This window comes from Dermacentor silvarum, chromosome 9 (genome assembly GCF_013339745.2).
Source record: "Dermacentor silvarum isolate Dsil-2018 chromosome 9, BIME_Dsil_1.4, whole genome shotgun sequence".
Classification (NCBI taxonomy): Eukaryota; Metazoa; Arthropoda; class Arachnida; order Ixodida; family Ixodidae; genus Dermacentor; species Dermacentor silvarum.
In genome coordinates, this window is record NC_051162.1 from 96463859 (window position 1) to 96484575 (window position 20717).

General features: G+C 46.9%; 1 protein-coding gene across 1 annotated transcript in view; it reads right to left on the reverse strand.

The window, feature by feature from the left end:
- Window positions 1-9434: 9434 nt before the first annotated feature.
- The window catches only part of LOC119463410 (uncharacterized), a 28080-nt gene continuing 16797 nt past the window's right edge, over window positions 9435-20717 (reverse strand). Inside the window, exon 5 of the mRNA XM_037724260.2 lies at window positions 9435-11127. Coding sequence (XP_037580188.1) covers window positions 10417-11127 — 711 coding nt within the window. The 3' untranslated portion in view covers window positions 9435-10416. The remainder of the gene's footprint in view (window positions 11128-20717) is intronic.

The following is a 20717-nucleotide window of genomic DNA, read 5'->3' on the forward strand; positions in this document are numbered from 1 at the left end:
AAGAGGCTCTGGCTACGGATTCATTTTGGATTATACGAAGTCAAAAACAGATAAAGCATGAAGAGAAAAGAATCCTCTCTACATTACTTTCACTTTATTCATTAAACGAGCTCACGAACTCGTATAGATTGTACGCCCCCCCCCCCCCCTTACATAAAGTTAATATAACCCTTGGAGGATATTATATATATATATATATATATTCTCCTAGATATAACCCCATTACATTCGCATCATTCAAACACCACCGTGGCTCAAACCTGAATCAACCTACTCGCCCAAAGCTGAGGCGACCGAGTTGGACCATGCAGACAGCGCGAAATTCAAATTGTACTCGGTTTTAGCAAGTGTGAGGGTTCATGTTTAATTTCCCAGATACACCCTGCATGCCGGGCTATGTGCCTATTAAGATTTAACCACGGCCATGATCCTTTGGGCAAAGCAAGGCTCGATATATCAGGATGAACATCAAACGATTCGCCATTTTACGCAATGCATGTTTCCCATTCATGTAATGCTCATTTCCTTTGGTAGATCGACTACCAAACCTAAAGAAAGCTATTCACATCTGCTTGCAATATAAGATTAGTCTAAGTGTCTGCGCATGGCTAGTCGGGGATGTAAATATCACGGGAGAAATGTCGCAGTCTTTACAACGAACCAGATGGCGCGCAGCGCTGAGTAGATCTAGAGTGACCATATATGCTACCGAAGTTACCTTTGGTAGCATATACGAGAACAGTAACTCTGTGTAGATCAGGCCTGATCAATAAGTATCGACGAAACATATGCGTATGCGCGCGCGTAAAATGCGTGCGTTTGTGACACATCATTACTGGAATAAGACTCCCAGGCTCTTGGCTACTGCGCCTTCCTCATATAAGGCGTACTGGTTATAGAAACACATCAGTGGCCCACCGGTAGCCATCGGATCGAATATCCTTCGAACATGTGTCGTGATAACTCTCTCTGGTCCACCGCGCCTGCGGATACACGGGATATATGTTCGAGGGAGCGCATATGTGTAACCACATCCGAATCATACAACGTCAGATTATAACGTACGTCTATCATTTTTCAATCAACAAAGGATGCATCTATATACAGTGGACCTCCTCGAAAAGACGCGTATAACGAAGGAACAATTGTGTCCCAGTTCTATTGTGAGCTGTGCGGTGCGCGACCCTTTCAACGAAGCGACGTGCATAACGAATTATTTCGGAGGCCCTAACCACATCGTTATAAGGCGATCGGCTGAAAATGCCCCTCTTGCATATGCACTGCAAACCCGCAGTAAAATCCCATATGCTCATGCAATTCGTTTAGGTAAATAGAGCTGGGCTAAATATCTAACCATTTGCGGCCTAACGGCCAGAAGGAAGTCGATCATTACCAATTCCTCATATATTATTTCTGTCTCGAAAAACTGGGTGAAGTGAAATAGTACGCAAATTAAGCAACGCCGTTTGTTTTACGAAACAATACTGATATATATGCATTTAATTATGTGCTGATACACTGGCATGCAAAACAAACAAAAAAGAACATTCAACAACCACCAAGGCCACTCTTAAAAAAAAAAAAAACGCCGCGAGCTTCGTTTGCATAGCTGTTCTCACGGTCACGTGCATGCCACCATGGTCAGCCAACGCGGACACGGTTATAAACTGGAAACTCGTAGGTTTCAAATGCGAAGCGCAAGTCTCGTCAAACTACCTTTCGTCGCAACATAACGGCATTCACCAGAAACTGCGACACGGCCACGTACGTCAGCTGCCAAAATAACCATACATGACGGACAGGCATTGCACCGAGCTGTTGTTGTCTCACCACTGGCACTTGAAGTCTGGTCGGCGTTCTTATCGCCATACTAACGAGCGACGAGGTACACTCAAACTCGAAGACACTATATGGACACTGTAGCAACACGCGTACGGTACTTGGTAGATGGATCGTCAACTAAGAGATACACGGCGGTATCTTGTCCAATATGCGTCCAGCTGCGATGAGACCCACGTCAATTGACTGTCCTAAGCTGCGGGTGCATTGCTTCGGTGATCGACGTATGTTGATCGCGCTAGCAAATTAGGACAGCGAGATGACGGGATTGTAGTCACCGTAGGTCCAACTGAGAGTCGACACTTTGCATCCGGTACGCGGCAGTCGTAGGATAGAACTCTGCGCTGCGGGACACTGGACAGCAAGCTTGGGTTACGCGAGCAGGAACCAGGGCTGTCAACCAGGTCGGGTCCTGCCCCGGAGCCGCTGGATCAGGATGTTGGATTTGTCGAAGCATAAAAAGAACGCGACGACAGTCATGGCCCACATCATGACGCCGATCGTGATACCGTAGAGGATGAGGCGCGTCTTCATCGTGAATCGGCAGCCGTTTCGTTTCGCTTCTTCTTTCTCATTTGTTCGTGCGCGCGGTCGTGCACATGGCACGTGGAATGAACAAAAGTCAAATCGTGGCCTTCGAGACCAGAAGCACTAGCTCGCCGCTCCTTAATCTCGAAGGTCAAAGGGCAAATACGAACAACTCGATCTAACTCTTGGCCAATTGACCCTTTTCGCAGAGCAGTTTGTTTTAGAGAAACGAGATGGCGCTCACGGCGGCGCGCCATACTTCTCCTCAGCGACCGCGCACGAATACGAAACCATTGCTGCTTCTACCTTGCTTCTGTGCGTTCAGCTGTCGGAAATGCAACTGAGTTTTCGCTAACACACTGTGCTCCAATCATGCTAGATTTAATCATGTGGATTGAATACGTGTGCAGTAGTTGGCTGGAAAAATATTGACTGGCATGTTAAGGAATAGGATGAATCTGTGTGGCCAAGTTCGCGGACCGCTGCTGCAACTGTCCGAACGTGTTGCCGGCACTTCGTGATGTACGGCTTTCCTCGAGGATGCAGAAATTTGCTCATCCGCCAGCCTTGTATCGCTAACCTTCAATGAAAGGGCTTCATCCCCAGAACGCCGGCAAGAGTCAGTACCACTCGTTAAACAATGACAAAGGGAGTAGCGCCGCTTTCTGTCATAGTAAGTTTCGCGCACGTTATCTATACACATCTGTCCCAAATGGCAGGAAAACTTACGCTCACTCTATCGCCGACGTATCAAGAATAAGTGAATGGGCGCACACTTCAATATATGCGCACTGTATATACGCACAATAAATGACGGACTACACCTATGGCGCACGAATGGTCGAAGCTGAATGTTTCGCGACGGTCCACAAGAGTAAGCGAGTTACTAGCTGTAATATATATTTGCTACAAAGTATTACAATGTACAAAACAGCTACGTTTTAAGCATTGTGCGCAGCAAGAACAAATCTATCGGAACTGAGCACACCCGCGAGCGATTAGGCAGAAAATAATCGGATGGTGGCCGCACCGAGTAACTTCACTGAGTCAGAAACTGACAAGCTACTGCTTCAAAATATTTGCCGAATAAAGAACAAAGAGCAAAACACACTAATCCTGACTGAATTCATAATCGGAAAGCTGGGATAGCTTAGAATACATATTTAGCCCTGCTTTTAGAACAAGCACCATATACGCTGCTTGCGCCGTTTGGACATAGCTTAATCAGCTCCGAAAGCGCTTTTGGATGTTCTCTGAAGCTGTGATCAAAGCTTCGTGTCGTCCACCTAGTCCCCGTCTACGATATCTCCGAAAACAGAGGTTTTCTAAGCCGCGCCGGCGTCATACACTTCCATTGTAAACAAGGAGGCAACGGAGGCAGTTGAGGCAAGCAATGGGCGCGTCACCACGTGATCAAACATGGCAGCGCCCACGGGATCGCCGCGAAAAGGGTCAATAACCCACTGTGGGTATGAGTCAATTATAGAGGCGAACCAGCCAACCAAGAGGGAGAGGTTATTGTACCGAGAGAACATGTGCAGAGCCCGTTCTTTAGGGAGGGAAAACATTTAATGAAATAAAAAAATGAAGAGGTTGGCCGGAGGATCGTGGATACCTTCTTTTCGTAACTAGAGGAGCTTGTCTCTGACCTGCTACTCCACATGGGGGTAAAGAAGAAGGGGGAAAACAGGAAAGTAGAGGAGGATGGGGAGTGATAAAAAAATACCGTAGTTCCACATAGTTTCGCCCCACACTGTTTAAGGAAGGCTCTGTGGAGAATTGATGCGTCGAAGTCCCACGCAACATGCCGCAAGTTGGCAAAGGGGTAACATGTCTTGAAGCTGCTGCCGCAATTAGGACTCCTATGTAGCTGTGCCTTGACAAGCAAGTTAACTTATAGTAGAAATTAGCATCACTCTCAAATGCCACTAAGGAAGATTGCTCCTTTGTGGTGCCGTGCAGCTAATTTTCTGTTAAACGTCACCAGTTTCCATGGGAACAGCTTGTAATGGCCAGTGTATCAGCATGTTTGTCTTACTCAAGCAGCATGCAGGAAACCGAAATTTTCCCCGTAACTTAGCCCGCATTATTCCAAAGCCATCTCTGATCGTGGTTGCAGCGCTATGCACCAAAGCAACGTCTAAAGTCGCTTTACGTTATTTGTATCTTCAATACAAGCAGCATTCAATAAGCTGCAATTTACCTAACCCGAGTTCCTCTGCTGCACTAACCTAATGCCTTGCACATCTGACACGCCTTCCCTAGTGTGACGGTAGCTTCGTGTAGAAGCCTTGCATAACATTTTCTTATTGGCCTTCCCGTATAAAATCTGTTCTATTATGAAACAAGCTATATGATTCTGAGAACAAATGAATGTGCTTTCGTTATGACATATGCCAAAGAAAGTTGTATGCTCGTCGTTCTGCCTTCCGCACAGTTCATAACGTTGTGGGACCTCACACGTGCTCTTGGGACAAAGGAACAACCCAGTAGTGCAAAGAATCAAAAGGGCATTTATTGCACCTTTCATACACTAATGCCTGCTAGCCGAATTACTACGCCGATGGGCGCGCGACAAGTCGAGGAGGTGGACACCAACGCCTAGTCGTTCGCGTGTACGGTCACGCCAACGGTGGCGCGTTCGAGCGATGATCGTGTTTGTTCATTTCGGTGCCCTGCTCCCAAGCCTCGCGAGACGGTCTCGCAGAGAGCGTGTAGGCGCACGCGCGGACCGTCCGCGCCGCTCGCCGATTCCAAGCCAAATAGGAACAGCCTTCTCCCTTTTGCACCTTGCCTTTTGTACCCGAGTAACTCCGCCGTGAGGGGGCGTTAGCAGCGCAACACTCGCGCCATCTCTCGTACTAGTCCTGGAACCACCTCGACTGCCGCCGGCACAAAGCCCCGCGGTGAAGCCAGATTACAGGAGACGCGAGCCATGCGGGAAGAACAATACCAGGGGACGCGTGAGAGTCGTGCATCCCCACAACGTGTATATTTTCAACATCTCGTTTTTCTTCAGTCGGCAACATTCTTCAACATCAGAAGGATCGTCAAACTGGGCAAGTCGGCAAGGCGTCCAAGTGAAAAAGAGTGTCAACAGAAGGCATGATGTCCCCAATGCTTACTAGTTTTTTATTGGGAGACACACACTAAACATATACAATCATGATAGATTGCCCCTAAACACAATTCTTTTTTCAGTTGTTTTCGGGCTATCTGTCATGACTGTATATTTTGTGTGCCTTTTTCAATAAAAAACCAGTGAGCAAGTGCTTGTGTCACTGTTCATTTCCCTGTCCCATCGCTCTCCCCCCCTTTTCCCTAAAGCTCTTCAAAACACTTGACAACTTCACAGGAGTTCTGTCCGTATCACGAGCTCTAAATTTGTGAACTATATGTAATGCTTCCTCACTGACCACCTACAAAAGCAGACCTGCTACATATCTCGTCATCTGTACGTACATTCTCTGCCTCAATTTTCACTATTTTCCAGTGCCTCTAACAGGGAAGCGATGCTCCGAGGTCACCTAGGGTGCCTCAATGCGAGCAAGGAGGCCATCGAGGCACCCTAGGGCCACTTGAATCTCTATATGCTATGAGGCCAAAGCTCGGTACTATCCAGTTGCTGACTGTGCCATGTTTTGTGTAGTGATTGTCTGTGTAGCAATGTGTTGTGTAGTGAAATCCGGTGCATGGAACCAGTGAGGTCAAAGTCACGCTTCAGCCTGCCACTAAAGCAATTTATCTTTTTTTTATGCTTCCATTTTGTTTATTTCTGCAACGAAAATTAATAGTAAGGAAGATGCGGGCGTGCAGGATCCGGAGTACACCCTTGCACTCTGCGTTACGTTCACTGGAGTAGATGAAGCGGGCATGTTCAGTGATGGTAATGAAGTGTTGTGCCTACCTTGTCATTTTGAAATAATTTGTTTCATCTCTGTACCCGCATAATGCTATAAATAAAGTCTCATTCTATTTGTGCTCGAATATTAAATGAACTTGCATAATTCTTACAGCCACAACATCGTATGGCATTATGACCTTCCTATTGAATGTTTCTCAGAAACTTTGTCACTCTGTGCATTGAATGCAACTATGGGGCTGAGAAGCAGGATGAGCAGTCATACAAGTTTCAGCTTCATGTAGCGAACAATACATTCATGCAAAAGAAACGTTAAAACTCGACGTGAAACATTTTTAAACAAAAGTTGGTGGATGGCCACCTAGGAAAATATATTCACTAGAAAAGTGAAATTTTAGGTGAAAATAAAATTTAATGAAATAGCACACTGAATTTTGGAAATAAACTAAAAGCCGAACACTAGTTATAAGCAATATATCGTTATGTGTAGGGCCATTACTATAAAAAGGGTTCAACTACACCAGCAGACAAAGCAACGTTACTAGAAACAAATGTAGTAGTAAGAGTAATGCAACCAAAGGTCCTCGGCTCTGCTATATGTGACATTAACTATTAATTGCTTGGAACACTACAGTCTGCAGAAAGCCCTTTCAAGTACAGATGAGGGTCACTGTTCTCAGTCACGATTTTCAGTCTGCTGTCCAACCAAGATCAGACAGCATAGCAGAACCTCTCAATCACTGCAGTAATACCCCAGTCAGACAGGCAATGTTAGTGGCAATTTCAATGAGTACACCTCGCTGCAGCTAGCGTCACTTTGGTAACACGCAGCTAGATGAGAATGAGAAGTATCATTAGGAACTGATGGCACTAGTTGTTCAGTAAGTCAGCCTTCACATTATACATTTCTTATTTTACGCAACAGTACAGAGCATTCGCTCAAAGTGACGCAAAATTTGCCCATGTGACAGGGTTATATAGAAAGGTGCTGCTATCTTGAAAATGACAGGAATGTCTACTTGGACATGGTAGTGACAAGTTGATACGTTCACGCAATGGCAAATGTGTCGGAGCATCAACGCTACAAGCAAAAGTTAGTTCGTCAAACACTGTCAACTATGTCACAACTTAGACTCGTGGTGTGACAAATTACGCACAGGGGCAAGTGAGGGGACGAACTGCAGTGCAACACATGACAGCGCTGTACATGTAAGCATCAGTCCAGAGGAGGCAATGGAGAGGATCACGTGACATCGGTGCAAAGCTGGAATGAGTCACCCAAGATGAGGCGCTAGGGTGTACTGCTTGGCAGAAGCACACCACAGCTGTCAGTAAGAGAGTCGACCAAAGCAAGGTATGGAATAAGTTAAGAGAGTGCAAAAAAGACATAGAAAGGATAGGGAACAGCAGAAGTGCTAAATAACAACTGATGTGTTTCAGGAAGTAAAAGGAAAGTTCATGGTTATCCTGAAATACATTAGTTGTTAGGGAATGCCTGTGCTGGTCCCTGTCGTGTCTGTGTCTTTTTAGCACTCTTTTAACACATTCACTGCGACGTGGGTCACGGCAGTTATTCCCTCTGGTGCGGATGTGTAGAGATTCCCTGCAGTGCGCAAGCGACAGCTTTGTCAGAAATCGATAGAGAGGAAACATTCTTGTTCTGATCTGAAGCGTTGTGGCGCCATCTCTCTGCCCCTCGAAGAAGTTTCAAAGGAGCATAACTCCCTGGTGACTCACTGGCAGGTCATGACGCACCAGAGGAATATGACATGTTACCCACCAGTGGGTCGTCATGCACAGGAATCGAGACTTCAAGAAGTGCTGCTGCAGTGAATGTGTTCAGTTATTCCGCATCATGAACCAACTGGTCAAACAACGCACCTTGCGAAGCAAGGCACCGGCATGCTAGTCAATCACAACTGTTGACCAAGGCAAGGTACCAACACGCCAGCCAATCATAACTCAACCGTGGCAAGGTACAGTAGAACCCCGCTGCTACGTTCCCGGGTGCTGCATTTTCCCGGCTGTTACATCGTTTTCGGCCGGTCCCTGCACAGCTCCCATAGAACCCAATGCATTGGTAAACATGCTGTTGCATCGCAACCCGCATCATACATTGCGAACTGCCACCCCGCGCCGGCCCGAAGGGCCATTTTGACTTTTCATGTCGCTTGACTTGGTGGCTTGACTGCTGGCATTGGCCGCCCAAAGTGCCGGGGGCGACATCTGTGATGCATTTTTGGTTTCCGCCAGCAAAAGTATGGCCTTTGAAATCTGTATTTGCTATCTAAAGATGGTGTCTATGATGTGCTGTGGCCCTAAAATTAGTTTTGGCACATAGATGTTCCGTATAAAGTCCAAGGGCGATAACGCCGTCGCCGCGCGCCGTATGCGCGAGTGAAAGCGTGTGAGGGGAGCCGACGAACGCATCTAAATCTTGCGCGCGCAAGAAAGAAAAGCAGGGAGGGAGCGTATCTTCTTCCGTTGCGCTCGAGGCACCGGCAAGGGAGCGAGGGGGGAGGAAGGGATAGCGAGCGGCGTTGTACTCTAGCATGAACTGCGTACTGTGCAGCGGCGCACGGTCGCGCTGGCCGTATCTTGAAAGCTATCTGTGTTGGGCGCAGAGTCTAGGCAGTGTAGGTGCGTCGCATTCGTAGCTTTGTGCGTGCTGTGTGTTCTTGGCGCTCAGTTTGCATCGAAGCAATAGACAACAGCACGGTCACTTCGCTCGCTGCTGCTGCGGCGCTTCCGCACGCTAGCGTCTGACAGCGCATGTCCGCGCTCATCGAGTCTGATGTGTTCATGTTTGCCTGTGGCCGCCGACACCATGCTTCTTAATATGGCGAATGTTTACAAGTTTATACGGATGATAAAACTACTATCCTTACATTGTATAGCTGTCTACTAATTTGCTATCGCAATCGATGCTTCGGCTTTCGGGCGAAACTACAACTTTTTTTTAGACATAATAATTAAAATAATATTGTGTGCTGTTCAACACTACTCTCATTTCTCAATTTTTACTATTTCTCGGCTCTTGCGTTTTCTGGCCCTTACACTTTTTTTTATGGTTCCGTGAAAAACCTGTCAGTGGGGTTCTACTGTACCAGCATGTCCGCCAATACCAAATGGCAACAGTCCAACCTGTTTCAACAGAAAGAAGTTCCAACATGTTAAAATAACCCAACTCGCAAATAAGTGCATGTGCACATCATTATTCGATTTAATATTTGAATAAGTATTTGTATTCAATTTGTATTAGAAAATTTCGCTATTTGCACACCCCTACAGATCGTGATCGCCCCCCCCCTCCCCCAGTGGCTTTGTCAATTTCATCAAGTGACATGCTACACATTGTCAGCCCTTCACACATCATCAGCAATTCATCCATGATTCTCTCCTTCAGCTGGTTATAAGTATCTGTTTTTGAGGATGACCTTGCCGAGAGCTTGGCTTGCAACTCGGGACAAGAACTACAGAGTTTTGGGCGGAGGCACTAATACTCTTCTCAGCTACCGTACACTACTACGAGATCTGGAAAATGTCCTGTGCACCAGCCTCCAGGAACACAATTGTGTGAGCAGGCCATGTAGGATATCCTGTTTTTGTTGAGACACCCGCCCCTGATTGTTGGACACTCGTTACACTTTCACTGTCGAAGCAGTTCCATACCTCTTGCAATATGCCTCACGGAAGCAACTATACAGACACTTGCCATAATGGTGTGCAATGATTCCTTGATGCTGCTTGCCATCCAGAAGAATAGTGACTCCTACACTTTCAAAGCACAGGCTCAATTAACAGAGTAATGAAGAGCACTTTTCTTTCAGTTCCTTGGTCTGTGCATAAGATTGCTGCCTTGCACTGTGCTGATGTTTCCTGAACCATCAGCAGTTCACATCAATGGTGCGATGCCCATGTTTCCATGCTTAAGCACACAAAGGCTTTTCACACAAATGGACACCAGAAGGCTTCAAGAGGGGCGTTCAGTCCCCTGCTTGCTTACTGCGTGCTACGCATGACATCAATCTGCATGGCACCAAACCCCTGTGCACTGTTGTGGAGGTGTTTGCACAATGATCAGCAACGCTCCCATGACGCTGTTTATCATCTTCGTCAATTAAGATTCTGCCATGATTTGACACAAGCCCAATAATCTCAATGAAGAGCACAATGCTTTTTCACGGCTACTCTCTGTCTTCCTCATCACAGTGTGCTATGCGCCAGATTTCGTGCTGCATTACGTCAACCTTTGGGAACTCGGCCGTGCAGGTCGTGCATGTTGTCCACGCCACCGTCACGCGCGGGTAGTAGTTCTGCACGCACAGGCGGATGTCGTAGCTGTCAGTGCTCAGCCGCTTGAGCGCCGGCATCGACTCGACCATCCTGCGCACTTCCTCGGGCACCACGCACAATTGTGGCAGCGTCCAGTCTGTCGCGAGGGTGAGCTCCTCCATGGCCGGATGGATGGGCCGTGGGTGCGAGATGTCGGGCGGCCCGCCGACGTACGCCGAGATGATCCACTCGCCATCGAGGTGAAGGTTAGTCAGGCCCTCAGCGACGTTCAGGAGGGTGAAGAAAGCATTGTCCATGATGGAGTCGCTGATCTCGAGCGACTTCAGTTTCGAAAACATGCCGGGTTGAATCTTCTCGTCGCAAATGTTGCAGCCCAGCAGGGAGAGGCACTCGAGGTTCTCGCAGGTGCGGGCAATGGTCGACAGATGTGCCCCTTCGAAATACTTTAGCGTCACGTGCGTCAGGGGCAGCGCTCGCAGCATCTTGGTGATGTAAGGGTCGAAAGGGCACATCCCACCTTGGGCGGCGTACATTATGTTAATGCGCTTCAACCGAGAGAACCCCGTGATGCAGGTAAGGACTTTCCGGGATGTTGTCGTCACCTGCAGAAGGGATTAAATAAACTGAATTAACACAGCAAACTGGGCGAGTTGGTAACTAAACATGCCCTAAGAACACACTTGATTAAAGAAATTGTGGGGCTTAAAGGGACATTAAAAGCAGATATCAGGTCGAACTAAAGTGATAGATTAATGTTTGGGAATATCTGAGGCATCAATATTATCTAGAATAGAGCTTTGGCAATTGAGAAATTGGGGTAAATGCAAGACACGATTTGAGACTCCATTGGGACATCTAAGTACTAGCTCAATGACGTAGCGACGCATTTTACTTTTGACCCTAGTACTCAACCACTCATAATAAAAAGATTGATCGATTCCTTGATTGCTTTATTTGCTTCGTCACAGTACAGTGTAACAGGAGGCGGAGGGAAAGGCCAAACGACGGCTTGAGGGGTCCCTCACCCCCTTTTTTAACAATGACAGCAGCTGAAAGACAGCACAATATCACAGCAATGTGTTTTTTAAGTTACACATTGTTTTAAGTAATCATCAAACCATAAAAAGTAAATGGAAAAACAAAGCTTATACAACGACGAAAGCCACTGTACTCTATTACACTTAAATAAAACACTACCCAGTTTATACAAGAAAGAGCCGCTAAGTCCTGCAGCACTTAAATAAATTACTAGTTTATACTATAAGAAGAGCCACTAATTCTTCTGCACTTAAATGACACAGCTATTTCTTTGCTATTGTAATAGTTTAGAATTCGTCGAAAAGTACACCGAAGCATTTGGAAGCCATAATTAGTAAGAAAATGAGGAACTTTCCACATTTCCTTTTTTTGTTTCATAAGCCTTTTTCTATGAGGAAATATTCATCTCCATGAACAGAAAGTTTGAGAGTTTGCAGCTAAGACAGTACTCTCGTAAGATAGAAGTCGTTCATTCTGATTATCCTATATTATTTTATATTATATTATTTGATTATGGTATAGAGTATAGATTATTTAAATTAAATTCTGGGGTGTTACGTGCCAAAACCACGGTCTGATCATGAGGCACGGCGTAGCGGGGGGCTCCGAATTAATTTCGACCCCCTGGGGCTCTTTACGTGCACCCAGTCCACGGTACACGGGCATTTTTGCATTTTGAGTATAGATCATTGCATTGCTTTATGAGGCAGAAGAAAATGCGACTTGTTTACTCATATTCAATTCTTAGAAAACAATTACTTTTTGGTTACACCCTTGACAACGAAGTGAGCGGTCAAAAGGTTTTGTTCTTGCTCGACTCGGAGCGAGAACAAAACCTTTCGACCGCTTGCATCGTTGTCAAAGTTTTGTTGGCTCACGAAACTCACAGAAGCTGCAAGTAGCAGGGAACAAGGCTGATCATGACAAACGTCAAAGATCATGTACATGATTCGGCATGCACTTTCCCTCCCTTTTCTGTACTGTTGGCTCTGTTTTGGCTTGGTTTCTGGCCGCACTTTTGCGTTTCGCGCAAGAAACTGTAACACCGCCCGTCGGGTGCCATTTTACTAACCGACGGCAGTAAAGGGGAGTGGTGGTGTATGCAACATCACGACTCCCCGCAGGGGGCCGGGCAATTAGAATTGCGCCAGAGGTCCGCGGGGACCCTTCACATGCAACTTTCTCGTAAACTAAGTCTTTTCTTGGCACAAAACAAGTGCTGCGAGGTTTCTGGAATGGTATTTTAACAGTCCACGCAGACTTATTATTTGCATTTAGTTTCCGTTTATCTCTTTAACGTCTCGAAATCGCGCAGAGGGTCATGAGGAATGCCATAATTGAGACCTTTGGACATTTTTTTGACCACAGGGGTTTCTTCAACATGCAACCAAACCCTAAGTACATGACCGTATTTGCATTTCATCTCCACCAAAACGTAGTCACCATGGCTGGGAGTCGAACCCGCTACTGCGCGCTCAGTATGTAGCAGAACGCCACTGCCACTAAGCCACCATGGAAGGTTGTGCAAGGGCTCGCACCCGTACTAAGCTACGGGTTGCTCAATGGTGGGAGCATGTTTTAAGGACAGCTTTTCAGAACGTGACATCATATTGTGGTAAAAATTGCAAAATCTCCTTCCTGCCAGCGATCAAACCTAGCAAACTTGAAAAATCATAATTTTAAACATACAAGAAATGAGAAACGGAGTTATCCAGTGAAACCACAGAATTCAGCACCTACAGTATAACCTTGCGATACCTTGAATGAATGAAAGGAACATAGACAGATGGATAGATACAGGCAACAAGCGATTTTTCGAACATGGCTGATAAATTGGATGCCTTCATGGCACTGCCACATCTGCCACAGACAGAGCTAATGCATAAATATTTAGAAGATTTCGGACGCTGAAACCCTTTCGCCATCCGATTTATTGGATTTTTCGCCGTGATCATATGTCTGAAACTGCATTAAATCGAACAAAGCATTGCCACCATTTTCATTATCTTGCAGCCTTGAAAGAGCTATCTTGCAAGCCAATCCGCTGGCAGCCATCGCCAGCACTCATAATCCTTGCCGATGGCTTTGAAGTGTGAAAAGCACTACGACAGATTGATGACACAAAAGAAGGCCGCCATCATCAAGCAAGTTGAGAGTGGCCAGCCACAAGCAGACGTAAGCAAGGAGTTTGACATTGCCGAGCAGACGTTTTTGGATTTCTTTCTTCAAAAATAAGGTGAAGATCTTGAAAGTGGCAAAAGTTACAATGCTGATCTTGGGTCTGCTGTCGGAATGCAATCGGATGCGCGGAAGGTGCTGATAAGAACACTTCGCAACTGTTTTTGCCATACGTGCTTCACACTCGGTACTGAGATGGCGATGTCATCCGAAAATAACGACAGTGTGCCCGATGAGTCCCCTTATATGACAACCTGTGCGCTGCTGGTGTTGTGGCTCCCAATGAGATAACATTTGAATGATTCACTGATGCTGACAATGAGCCCAACCTATGTGCGGAATCACCTGATCATAAAGTCTTTTGTCAAGTGATTGCGCATTGGGACAATTCTGAAACTAAATAGTATGGAGAGCAAGTGCCTGTGCTGCGAATCAGCTCTGAATCGAAATGAACGCTGATGACGCTGCCATGAGTGTGCAGTGATAACATGAATATAGCCAAAATTCAAAGAGACATTATCCCATGCAAAGGAAGGCTATACAAAAGCGAATTGTCAATATGATCCTGTTACGTACAATTTCCTGGCACAAATCAAGAACAGCAAAAAATGACCCCTTAACATTATGCTTCTTTCTTTACTGGTCCATATGTTCCCAGAAAACATGATCCTTTAGCACTAACTTTAAATACATCGCCAAACTGCTATCTTATGTTTTCCGACCATGTAAACAAGAAAAGGCGCAATCCTAATCGAGAACAGTAGCCGCCTGCCGCAGCAGATTCTCCACAATAATCGCCCACCTGTCTCACGTGAGAACAACGGCGCACCCTCAGTTTCCTATTCCAGTAGCAGCAAAATTACTCAAGGGTTGTCACACGCCGCATTCACAACTATCGCCGCCAGATTCTGTTCCTTTCACTGCATCTATCACCATAGATTCTGTTTTACAGTACATGGGGCATAGTCCTGTTGGAAGCGAACTGCGCGTTTAATAGCCAATAACCCAAACACACCGCTGTTTCCTGCTGCAAGCGACATGAAGTGAGTGTCATGTTTTGCTCTGGTGACATCGCAAGCATCGTATTCAGGTGTTCCGCACCTGCTCGATTTCACTTCAGTTTCCTGTCGCTGTCTTAAAACACTACACAATAGGAAAAAACAACATGTGTTTCAGGTCACTTGAACCCCACTAAGTTGACATGCGTCGGCGTCTCATGGTGGCAATGATTCGCGTCGAGTGGGCACGTCAAAACTTCCAGCCAAAATGCCCCGCTCGAGAAAGCTGCTGACCCTGGCCAAATTCAAGGAGTGCAAACATAAGCTTGCCGAAGCTGCAAAAACTACAATGTGCATCTCGGGCCACACCGATCCCACCAGCTCTGCACGCATCGGCGTCTCGTGCTGCAATGATTTGTGCAACGCTTCTTATTACGTAGATGTTAACTACAGGAGCCGCATTCTGAAACTATCCACTTCGCCGATACTCTCGCCTTGGCCATGCCTCTGCCAATGGCGGGTGCCGATTGGCTGTTTTAGCAAAACCGGAAAATAATAGCGCCATCTAGTAGTTCCGGTCTACGTCAATTTGATATCACGGTTTCGTTGGGTACTCCCGACCTACCGTATTTGCTAGAATCTAGGCCCAATCCGATTCTAAGCTGACCGCCCAAAAATCGAAGCCAGAAAAAAGAAAAATAAGTAAACTACCTCGAATGTAGGTTGAACAAAAAAGCGAGGACAGCATTCGCAAAATGAAACCGCATTTATTAAATATGAACATGCCGAGCTCATTTACGTCACCATCGCTGCTAGCCTCGTCGCTATCTTTGATCTTCAAACAGTGCACTATTTTCAGTACCATCAAGCGCATTAGAGATGCTGCACTTTTTGAAGGAACACACGATCAATGTTTGCCATCCTTGTTTTGGCGCACGCAATAAGCATCTCCCGTGGCCCCCCCACCGACGAACGTTTTTCTTATCGATGCCAAAGTCCCACCCAGCTTGAACGTTTGACGATGCCTCTACGGCTCGCACAACTACCGTATTTACTCGATTCTAACGCGCCCTCGACTGTAACGCACACCCGTTTTCCGTGACGACAAAATAGACCTTTACAGTACTGCGCACCTCATGTTTCAAACAGAAATACAACTTTCTGTCATTTGGAAAAACAGATTTCCTCCCGATGCACTTACCGTATTTACACAATTGTAGGTCAACCCATTTGTTCAAATTTGGCAATCCAATGTTGGGGGGTCGACTTAGAATCGAAACCGAACCGTGTACCGCTAGTAACGGCAAGAGAAACGAGAAATCAGGGGCACTACGGCGTGGTTACAACTTTGCACCTACGTTTCGATGGTTACAGTAGAAGCGTAACGTATTAATTTACCGTATTGCATACATTTTGATTGCGCACATCACGAGCGCATGGCTCTTGTGGGAGCATCGATCATGGAAGAGCCGCCCGTTTAGGGGGTATTGGTAGTGGGCGGAAGAGCCACCGTTTGGGGGGTATTGGTAGTTGGAGGAAGAGCCGCCGTCAGGGGGGTATTGGTAGTTGGCAGAACTTTTCTTTGAGATACGATTGTTTTCGACGGCCGCGCACATCTGTCACTTCTGCTGTTGTGCTGAATCGTCGCGCCTGTCATGAGTGCCAAAAACTTTTGGTGCTCGTTCACAGCAGCATTCAAGCGGGCTGCTATCCTCCATGCCGAGGAAACTAACAAGTGCACAACGGGACACAAGTTTGGAGTCAGTGAACGTGTGGTGCGGCAGTGGCAGCTTCAGCGCGAGGAAATTTGGCCTGCCTGGCTACTGTGTGCGGGTGGGTCCTCTCTGCGTGGGCGGCTGTACTCGCACTTGATGACGATGAGTAGTCTTAGCAACCCCATCAATAAATTTCCCTTGTGTGAAATGCACTAGCATGGTTTTTCTTCCCCCCCGCCCCATTTTTTTTTTGAGACATGCAATTTTGGGGGTTTGACCTACAGTCGAGTCGACTTACAATCGTGTAAATGCGGTAAGTTGCATTGAATAAAAAAATTCTCAGTTTCGCCCGAAAGGCGAAGCATCGAATGCGATAGCAAATTAGTAGACCGCTATACGAAGTAAGGATAGCACTTTTATCGGTCGTATAAACTTGCAAACATTTGCTTACTAAATAAATTAACAAGCACGGTGTCACGCACGCACAAGCAAACATGAACACATCTCGCTTGTTGACCGCGGAAACGAACTGTCAAAGCGCTGGAGTGACAAAGCGCAGCGAGCGAATTGACCTTCGTGCTAGCATGCCTCTCGCTTTAACATGACCTATGGGGCTCCTGCTTTACCCAGGGGTGCTGCGAAAATGGTGCTAAAGAGCGCCCTCTGTCCTGAACTGGGTAGTACCAAGCTCGATCGTCTGCGTCGGAAAGCACGTTTACAATATGGACCCGCCACTTTCGGTTGTATTGTACCATGGCCTGCACCGAATATCGGGCACTGAAGATTTTTTTCAGGGGTGGCACGCTGCATAAAGGCAAGCAATTATGCAACGCCGAATATGTGTACGCCATTCAAGAAATAAGCGGCGAAGTTTTAGTGCGGTGTCAATCGTAAGTAAAGCGAGTCGCGTACGAAGTTGAACTTCAGGTAAGGTTTGCACGCTGGTAGATTCAGGCGCACAAACGCGAGGAAATGCTTTCTATAAATGAATTCACAGCAGCGATAAGCAGACATCATGTGTACGGAACTATTCGAGCACACGACGGTACGCACCGCGACAGCAGCGGTCTTTCAGCATGCCGTGATGTACGAACTGCTCGAGCACACGATCGTACGCGCCGCGACGGCAGCGGTCTTTCAGCATGCCGCGAAACGGTGGGTCTCCAATCTATGTTGACTGCATGCCGCTAGACAAGTAGTTATGCCTGCACTGTAGTAGCGGCCATCTGTCCCTTTAGCAACTGATAAACAACTGATGCAATGCATATGAGCTCGCAGTAACGTACTACGTGTGAATTGCACTGCAGCACGAACTCGTGCGCTGCTCACTTGATATAGCTTTTAATGACAGCGCTTGAACATCGATGTGCTGTAATCAATACTGCCTTGCTGCGCTGCTTCAACGTGCTGGCATGAGGTCAAGGAAGAGCACATTTAACTCTAAACATGTGCTGCTCATAGTGGAGTAGTAATGTTATCCAGCGCGCCCGACGCTCCGCTTCGTGAGGCCTTGAAGGAAAACGGTAGAATCTGATGTTGGGATTCAGGCCTTCTTGCTCGTGGCAGCTCATGACGCAGCAGTAACGACAGTGATGCTTCTTCGAGGCTGAGCTAGGTTTCTCCGGATCGGTGTCGCTGATTCCTTCTGCTTCCAGCATTACGTCCCACGGCACAAGGAGAGTCCGTTTTCGTTAAACCAGGCTGCGGCCAGCTCGCAGCGTGGTCGGCGTGGTCTGTGAGAAGTGACGAGCCTTTTTGCACTCGCAACAGGGGAGAAAAAAGTGCGAATCGACGCAAAACTTGGGCTAGAAATGTGCTTTGCCACAGCCAGGGCTCAATACTGCCCAAGCTGCCACCAGGTGCCGCGCTACTATACCTCAAACTCCAGTGCAAGACGCCCATAAGCGGCGAAAACACGGTGCGCCGCAGACTTTCCCCAACTTTCCCCATCGCAGATTGCTTTCAAAATTGGGCCAAGGCAATCGTATCGCCAAAGTGGATCGTCGCAGATTACGTCCTGCTTCGGTCCACTGAAACCATTCCGCATTGCTTTGCTGGCGAAAATCCTCTCCTCTGTTTGCGCCAGTCCTGCATGCAAGATTCGGATTCTCCGCACGCCCGTGATATGGCCCGATTTCCGTCCGTCTCCACACACGTAATCACTTTTTTTTAAATGCGGCATCATGATGAACTCGGTACTGCATGCTGATAGAGCAGATGTGGAGAATGTGAAGACAGACGGTAGAATATTGCCTAAGCACGTGTACTGCAGCACACGGAGGAAGCTACGGTAGCTAAGGCTAGAAAGTAGCTAGGCTCGACGCACGTGCGAGGCGGCCATTTTGAAATGCCGACAGCTATAGGGTAATGCAGATGTAGGGTCGTGTTAAAAGTGCGCGTTAGATTCCAGTAAATACGGTATTCGTTAGAAAGTGGCACTATAGTGGCATCGTCTGTTTGGTGCCATTATGATAATGCGACGCCGCGCACCAATGCTACACCATACCGATACGACACAGGTCAAAATGGCAACGTGCCTCGTGTATTTCAGTTGGCTACTGGCGCGGCTACTAGCGGCTGCAACACTGACTTTTCTAGATGGCGCTAATTATGCACCATATTTATCAGTTTCAGTCAAAAACTGGCGCGTTTTTTAAAATCCTCGAATCTAAGCCGACCATAGAGTTTCTTATATGATTATTCGAAAAGAACTATCGGCCTAGATCCGAATAAATACGGTATATTGAATAAACAAACATGTCTGCGCCGTACTGTGGCCAATACACTTGAAAACAACACACCCAAGCTGCTCTGCACTCACACGGTGCGCTCTCTCGTGCGTTGTGAACACGGTGCCAGAATAATTAGGTGTTGTCACTGCCTCCCCTAAATTTTCGTTCATAGTGGAGTTAATAAAACTCAAACCGTGAAGAAAATTTGTTATTTGAAATGAAAGTGATAAGTGTACCAGGCTGTGTAAGATGAAAGTGTAACATGAAAGTATCTTGCACAGGGCGTGAATGACGTGAACACGGATCGATCGGGCAGCAGTCAGAGCCCACTCGAGTGCCGCTCGCGTACACAATTTTTTTCGTCCGGTCTAGTCCTTCATCCAAGCATAAAAAAATAAAAGCATTAGCCCGCGTGCTACCCCTCGATCGAAGAAAACAGTGAATGCACCGGAAAATGTTGTATTTCATGCTTATCGCTGCTTCCATTCACACTTAGCAAACTGTTCAAGCATCGTTGCGCGAATTCAGTGAGGCCGCGATATAAATTAAGAAATGAAACGACGCAAGCTTGTGATAGGCAACACACTAGAGCAAAGTGACTGTTCGTGGCTAGAACTTATGATGAGAATGCACATAGGTATGTAAAAACTCAAATGGGAATTTATTAGGCGGGACGAACGCAGGTGTCTTATCTTGGATTACTGCATCACTAATACAGTTTACTGGTCAAAACCTGAGCAAATTACTTTTTTATTACAGTTCCATTTAACATAGACCGTGTATATTATTCATTTGGCTTTCGTCCACTGAAGACTGAGTGACTCTTGCAGGATCTAAAAAAAAGAGGTGACTCCTTTTCTTAAATTGCATATGTGTCAATGTAAGCGTATCTGACAATGCATGCTACAGCGTGTCCACAAGTACACTTAAACCCACCACACAATAATCTCATAGACTTTTTACAGCGTAAGCTGTTATGGGCTCATTCTAATAGCAGTTTTGGTTCACGTCGTTGGCCGCCGCCGCCGTTGGACGACCCGACCCTCCGTCAGTATGGTGGCGCCAACGTAGTGTGCGCAGGCTGCAGACGACGAGATGCGATTCAGACGAGGTGCCTCTTTCCTCTTTACCTCCTACTCCCCCTCCCCCCTACGAGGCTGCGCCGTGTTCCCTGATGGGCTGCAGAATCTAAGCGTCTCTTTTCTCCTTCATAATCACCATATATAATCAACACACTTCTGGGGTGAGATGTGCGCCGTGTATTCTGGATACCTCTCCCAGCGGCCGTGCCTCTTCGGTCCATGTTATGGCGTCTCCTCGCAAGGTACGAACCACTGCTGAAGAAGCGAGTCGTAGAGCTACGTGCGCGGATACAACCAGGCATCATTTGGCTCAGCAGACTGCTGTGCAGAGAGCATTAAAGCTGCACCTCGCCGTCGACGCCGGGCGGACAGTTCAGATAGTTCTCGTCAAAGCGAGGCGAAGAGACTGTCGCGAAAACCCTGGTGTGCATGGTGCCGAAATTGGAGCT